This window comes from Armigeres subalbatus, unplaced genomic scaffold (assembly GCF_024139115.2).
Source record: "Armigeres subalbatus isolate Guangzhou_Male unplaced genomic scaffold, GZ_Asu_2 Contig638, whole genome shotgun sequence".
In the NCBI taxonomy this organism is placed as follows: domain Eukaryota; kingdom Metazoa; phylum Arthropoda; class Insecta; order Diptera; family Culicidae; genus Armigeres; species Armigeres subalbatus.
The window spans coordinates 57933-64839 of NW_026943411.1; the positions used below are offsets into that span (position 1 = coordinate 57933).

Consider the following 6907-nt stretch of genomic DNA (forward strand, 5'->3'; position numbering starts at 1 on the left):
TCACGGTATTCGGCGTGTTAATATGTTACAGTTTGCTCAAGAGCTAGCTAGAGCAAGAGCAAACAATCCATGAGCTCTACCGTCGGGAACTGCATGCTCAACAGAGCGACACAGGGAGTTTCGACCTTACCTTTGACTCAGAATAGTTCAGAAAGTAGTGCATAAAAAATCGGATGTCATGACTATCTTACTATATAATAAAAACATCAGTGCCTTACGGTGTTTTTTTCTTTGCTTTTAAAACTTTATTATAGACGGATTAAAATTAATCAGAGCACATGTAAGTTGTACAATAATATCTATCGAGTTTTGATTATTCTCGGCTCTCCTTAGTGCGTTTACTGTGATAGGTCCTTTCAAATATGTATATTTAGATTTAAGAACACCAATTAGTCGTTCAACATGCGCCCTCAAACATGTTATTTGTTTGTCCTGCTCCATATTTAGAGGATTCATTTGTACATCTTTTCGTAGAAAGGTAGGAATGTTTAAAATTGCTCCTTTCGAAGCAATCATATCTTTAATGTCAAATCCCTTGTCCGCTAGGACTACATCGTCTTGTTCGAGTATGTCTAGAAATCCGCAGTCTTTTGCAATAAAACGATCGGAGCATCGTCCTCCATAGGCTTGTGATATGAACGCTACGCTCCCGTTACTATTCATTGCAATTAGGAACTTGGTTGTGTGACGCGATTTATATGAGCTATGGTGCGCAATCGCAGCTCTTGTCTGGATTGGTGTTTCTGATGATACTTCAAAACAATCTATAACGAAAATTCTCCTTCTACCGAAATATCGTTGAAAAATAAGAGGATTATGCCTTAGAGCAACACTTTTCGGGAGGATAGATACAGACCATTTGAGATTATCAAATAGGATGAAAATTGTGCGATGAAAGAACTTTGATGCAGTATTTGGGCAAATTGAATATTCGTCAGCTAGTTCGCTGAAAGGCGTATTTCGACGTAACTTTCGAAGTGTTAGTACGAATAGTTCATCTTTCGATAATTGACTGTTTACCGGTACGAACAACGCGGGTTCCACGAATCTATACAGTCGTTCAAGAGTACTCAGCTGGCTTATCCCGGTATATCTGTTGCACATGTCATCACACGTAAGCCATGTCAATCCTCGGCGTTCTTTGAGAAGTTGATTTCGAAGATTATCCACAGTTTTTTGCAGACGCAAAATTTCCATTTCTAGGCGTGTTCCGTTTGTTTTGCAGTGACATGCCACTGGTCCAGCGTTCAACGGCTCTGAAACATAAATATATGATTAGATTATATGATTGAATTTTTCTATTTAAAATTTGCATACTGGGAGATAGACACTTTATTTTTTTGATTCCATTGATTTCGAATCGTCATTATAGCTTTTTTAAGGTCTACTAATGTTCTTAGTCTTGCAAAACATCAAAAGTTTTAACCCAACAAACAATTTAAGCTGAATTGAGTTTTCCAAGGCGAGAATTTATAAATCAAAAGTGGATGGTAACCAAGTTGCAGAAAAAACGTCACAAACACTTCGAGAGGAGTACAGCGGAATCACGCATACTTTTATTCATTTGGAGAACTCTATCAGCTTCCAATGTTTAGTGTCTTATTGAGAAGTTGTGCTTATTCTGAGTCTCGCATGAGGTGAAGCGTTTCGAATGAAGCGACAATTGTCGATAACTCCCATTTGAATTACACGGTCGTCTCACGTGAGACGTGTCGAAATCGACAATTATCGAGTCATTCAAGACGCAGAATAAGCACAAGTGTTTTTTTTCTGCTTTTTATTTAATATATAGGTACCTTGTGATGAATTTGATTGACTGCTGTTACCAATCTCAGTTGGCTGATGATTCAAATCATTGCAGAGATCATGTGTGTTATTGGAGTAACAAATGTCGATGGCAGTACCAGGATTTTGCATACCGGCACGATTGCTCTGATATGAATTTTCAATGTCGTCAGGAGGAACATATGTATTTGCAACAAGGACTGGCATGGCAACAGAGGGAATCCAATCGACACTCTGCACATCGGTGATTTTGGAGGGTTTTCCTGTGTGGAATAATATTATACGTAACATCGTAGATATACAAACAAGCATTGGGTAACTACTCTGTCGTAAACTGGAAAAGTGACGTATGCGCCAAATTACAACATACATGTTTTTCATTTTTCTGTTAAAGGGTTTGAGGAGCAGTGACGGGAAATGTCATATCGATGTCATGGGACTAATTTGTTAATAACTTTTTTTACAAGTAATTTACAATCGTATGTAATATATAAACATAAAGCACTCAAAGGATACTAAAACTTTTTCTAATAGGTCATTGCTCTAAAACTGAAATTGGCGGCGTGAGAGCCGAATTAGTGTCAAATGACATTAATGTCATGACATTCCGTGACATTTTTTTAAATTCGTTATCATGCCTCACACTGTATATTTAGAATAATGACCTGTTTGGCAAAGTTGTAGGATCCTTTAAGCATTACACTGCCGTCATACGCATATTTGTCCCATGTTTGCTGGGATTTCCTATGTACATGGGACAATTATGCGTAGAACGGCAGTACATGTTAATACAAAAATCCGAATTGTAAACAACTTTTGAAAAAAGTTATTAGCAAATTAGTAATAGCAACCCCATGACATTTTTTTTACATTTCCCATCACTGTTGAGGAGTACTAGTCGTAAATACCATTTTTGGAAAAAGACGTATACGTCAGTTTTTTCAGACTACAGCAGTACAGACAAGCTGTGACATAAAAAAAAACCGCATATCAGGCTTATCTTGGCTGGGTTTCCCATAAAGATTAGGCTGGCTTACAATTAGCGGCCGTACACTGCACTGGATGGTGAAAATAAAACTGAGCATGCTCTGTTTCTCAATCAGACTTGTGAGTAATGTTATGGAACGATTGTTCTTGTAATGTAAAATTCAATAGTTTTCTAAATAAAACAACTCATTTGTACGCTATTTTATTGAGAATGCTGACGATGTCCTGTATAGTAGACAAGAATGAGCGTTGTGAACTGCCCATGCGAAATTTTCATAAAAATCTAATGTTTAGTTTCATACGATTTTCACTATTGCATTTGTGATTTTCTTATGAAAAAATAAACCCGTCGGAAATTATACTCCACAAATTGAACATAAAATTGCTGAAGGAATGAAGCATCCATCCATTACAAGTTATGCAGATACGAAAAAAAAAACAATTTATATAGATTAAATGAAATGTACTTACCAAGAACAAAATGCTTATTGCATATAACTTTATTATTTGTATTATACTGTGATCGAAATCCTAAAGCCTGAATCCATTTTTGCGATCGCTGGGCAGATAGTACTGGGATAGAGGCTAGGACCGTTGCAAATCGGAAAAACTCAGCCCCATCTGTTTTATGATTTGCTCCACATCCAGGTACAACACATTTTTTAGTCATTCTTGCGATGTCAATATTTTTTGGAATCGGGAGTAGGCGGAATTATCTTTTTTCTCTGTATATAACTTGGTCACAATCCTATTTAGTTTCGGTGGATTTCAGTCATAGGCAGATTTGCAGCTGAAAACTAAAATAAAAGTTTATTTGTTACAATACAATCAATCATCTACAAATCAACTTACCAGATTTTGCAGGAGCTTACTATCAAAACACAAAAATACGTCGGAAAAAATGCACATAGGTTATTCAGATCTAGATAATCAAATTCAAGCCGAGCAGAAACTCAGCACACACAAGTCAAGAGCAACACTGCCGGAAACCAAGTGACTCGGAATGTACGAGGACTTCGATTCTAGAGGGCTTCTTCCTCTGCTCGATTCTACTTGCTACAATGACCTGGAGGATGGCCCCACGTTATGTATATCGTCAACGATGTTAGGGTTGGTGTAGGCAGCTGGTGTACAAAACTTAGAAAAGTGGCTAAAAAGTTTCAATCATAAATTAAACACAAAATATGTTAGAAAAACAATAAAACTTACCAGAAAGTGGCACTGCCAAAAAAAAACGGTTGGCTCGATAAGCTGGAAAAGATCGCGATCGCCGGTCAGGTGTTCTTCTGCTACCTCTGGTCGGTTCTACAGAGGTGGCACCAAGGTATAGTATATCGCCTACACTGTTAGGGAAGGTGCACGACAGCTGGGGCACTCAACTCAATTTGGGAAAGCGCGAATAGCTGAAAAGTAGTAATCTATATACATAAAAATGAATTTCTGTCTGTCTGACCCTTAAAGACTTGGAAACTACTGAACCGATCAGTGTTAAAATTTGTATGCAAAGGTTTTCAGTGCCGGGGAAGATTTTTAGAATGATTCGAGACCCCTCACCCCTGTAGTAAAGAGGACTTCCATACAAATCAAACACAAATTTCTGCATAACTTGAAAATTGATCAGGCAAACTAACAAATTTTGCATGTAGGATGTCTGCTGGGTCAACTAGTCACGAATAAAACAACTAAAACATGTTAGCAAATCAATAGAACTTACTCGGTTTTACTCCAACGAATAAAATCGCAGAAACGGATGACCCGGACGGCAAAACAGCTCAGTCAGCTCAAAGAATCCAACGGTGAAACGGTCAGAGAACGGATCATCCGGAAAGTTTGACTTCAACTCTACAGGTCAGGTGTACTTGGGGAATGGTATCAGCGTATGGTATATCGCCAACGCGTACGGTGTACGGCAGCTGGTCCACAAAACTCAATTTGCGAAAGCGCAAGTAACTAAAAAGTAGTATTCGCAAATTAAACATAAAAACATGTTAGCAAATCAATCGAACTTACTCGGAAGCGTAATCCAACGGTAAAACGCGATGACTTGGATGGCAAACCAGCGCAATAAACTCAATCAATCCAATGGCGAATCTGCCAGAAAACGAATTTCTCGAGAAGTTGGAAGAGCACTTTGGCTTTACTGATTAGGTGTACTTCTTCTTCTTCTTCTAAGCGGTTCTGCCTGCTGCAGAAATCTGGGGATGGTACGGTATATCACTGACGCTGTTCGAAAATGTGTACGGCAACTGGAACACACAACACAATTAGGGAAATAGCGAGTAACTGAAAAGTGTTAAACACAAATTAAACATAAAATATGTTAGAAAATCAATAGAACATACTCGGAAGCGGCATCCAACGGTAAAAATGGCACAAAGGGATGACTCAGACGGCAAAGCAGCGCAATCTCCAACGGTAAAGCTGCCAGAAAACGGATCACTCGGAAAGTTGGAAGTGTGACACCTTGACTTTACTGGTCGAATCTGCCTGTTACAGAGACCCGGGGAACGGCACGAACGTATGGTATATCGCCGAAGATGTTGGGAAAGGTGTACGGCCCCTGGCACACAAAACTCAATTTAGGAAAACTGAAAAGTTTGAAACACAAATTTAACATAAAATAGGTCAGCAAATCATAAACACTTACCCGGATGTAGCCTCGAACGGATCAGGAGCAATGGTCCATAAACAATGATTGGTATCGGACAATAATGACGCGGAACTACAGAAAAACATACGCGACGGAGATGGCAAAATCAATCGAAATATAAACTACAGAAGCAGAGCAGAATCTAACAGATCTGGGACAGTTGTGCACGGAATATTATTTGAGGCGGAACACGGAAGTATACCCGGAATTATTAGAAACATACGCGACGGAAACGGCAGAACGGAGAAGAATCACGACTATTTCCAAATTTCAATATGGCTGCTTTTCTTTTCTTCAGTACAAAAAAGTGCAAGAAAATGAGCCGTTCATTTTTGTAAACAGCGCACCGCTCAAACGTCATTTCTTTCGTTGAGTTCATTCGGTGCATTGGACCATGGCTGACGAGACGAACATTTAAATTCAAATCTTAACGAAAGAAAACAAAAACATAATATATACATTCTATTTGAACATTAATCTACTACTCAACTTCTACGTCAGCCAAGGGCTATTAAGTATTCAAAAAACGTTCACTCGAAAATGAAAACACGGAGCCTTAACATACTTTATACATTTAGACATTTTCTTACTATATTACATATAAAAAACAATCTTTTTGGTGAGCCAAATTGACCAAGTGTTTAAGGCTATAAATTGTAACCTGGGAAAGTGACTGGTTACAATCTTCCCGTCACCGGGGGAAAGGGTCTTATCACCACCATCGCACCATTCATCTAAATAGTCTAAGAGATACTGTAATTTTTCAAAAAGAAACGGTTAACGTACATGCGACTACTGCTCCATTAATACAATTGGTGAATTGATTTTTCATTGCAAGCAGAGGAACTCTTTTCCACGAATTGAGTAACTCAATGGAGTGAGCCTGTCCAATTCTGTCAGTTGCGTCAGATTAAATGCTCTACCAGTCAACGAGAGATTAGATTACAGATCGAGAAACATTGCTAAACCGCTTGGAATATCGCCATATGCTTTATTTGAGGAGATCAAATTCATTGTGTCGTTCATCCTCCTTTTATTATTTTACTACCCTACGGTATCTTGTTGGGTAAAATACTCATTCATTCAATTCTCTTATTCCAGTGACACATTTATCTCAATCATTTTCAAACACTCATTCCATTCACCATCGTTCATTTAATTTATACTGTCATTCTTCTCATTCACTCCTTATTTCCAACCATCCCTAATTATTCACTAAACTACAAACTATTTTTTTGGGGCCCCTAATCTAATGACAGAAAATATATCATCGATTCCTGTTATTTTTTAACCGGATCGAGATCATTTCCTTGTAATAATAGACCTAGCTACTCCAAAACGTCTTTCTTGAAACTTCCTCGAGATTCAAGGAAAACACAGAAATAGCGTGGAATTGCTTTGTCTACATTTACCGTGCATAAAGCATTGGTAACCATATGGCTGCGTACTGACATTCAAAATAAGCACACCTTGCGGCTTGCGTGC

The 6907-nt window shown here is 38.3% G+C and overlaps 1 protein-coding gene across 5 annotated transcripts; it reads right to left on the minus strand.

Moving 5' to 3' along the window:
* Positions 1 to 227: 227 nt before the first annotated feature.
* On the minus strand, positions 228 to 5794 carry LOC134204527 (uncharacterized). 5 transcript variants are annotated; one of them, XM_062679343.1, is made up of 9 exons: positions 5420 to 5794; positions 5115 to 5360; positions 4783 to 5018; positions 4487 to 4722; positions 3982 to 4175; positions 3625 to 3922; positions 3244 to 3569; positions 1797 to 2048; positions 228 to 1256 (listed from the first exon to the last, which is right to left on the minus strand). In XM_062679343.1, the coding sequence occupies exons 7-9, from the start codon at positions 3440 to 3442 to the stop codon at positions 238 to 240; spliced, it is 1470 nt and encodes a 489-aa protein (XP_062535327.1). In that variant the 5' UTR covers positions 3443 to 3569; positions 3625 to 3922; positions 3982 to 4175; positions 4487 to 4722; positions 4783 to 5018; positions 5115 to 5360; positions 5420 to 5794; the 3' UTR covers positions 228 to 237. The 5 variants fall into 5 exon arrangements, with proteins under 5 accessions (XP_062535327.1, XP_062535328.1, XP_062535325.1 ...); XM_062679344.1 differs by having other exon boundaries at positions 3244 to 3562; positions 4783 to 5055; XM_062679341.1 differs by having other exon boundaries at positions 4783 to 5055.
* Between the last annotated feature and the right edge of the window lie 1113 nt (positions 5795 to 6907).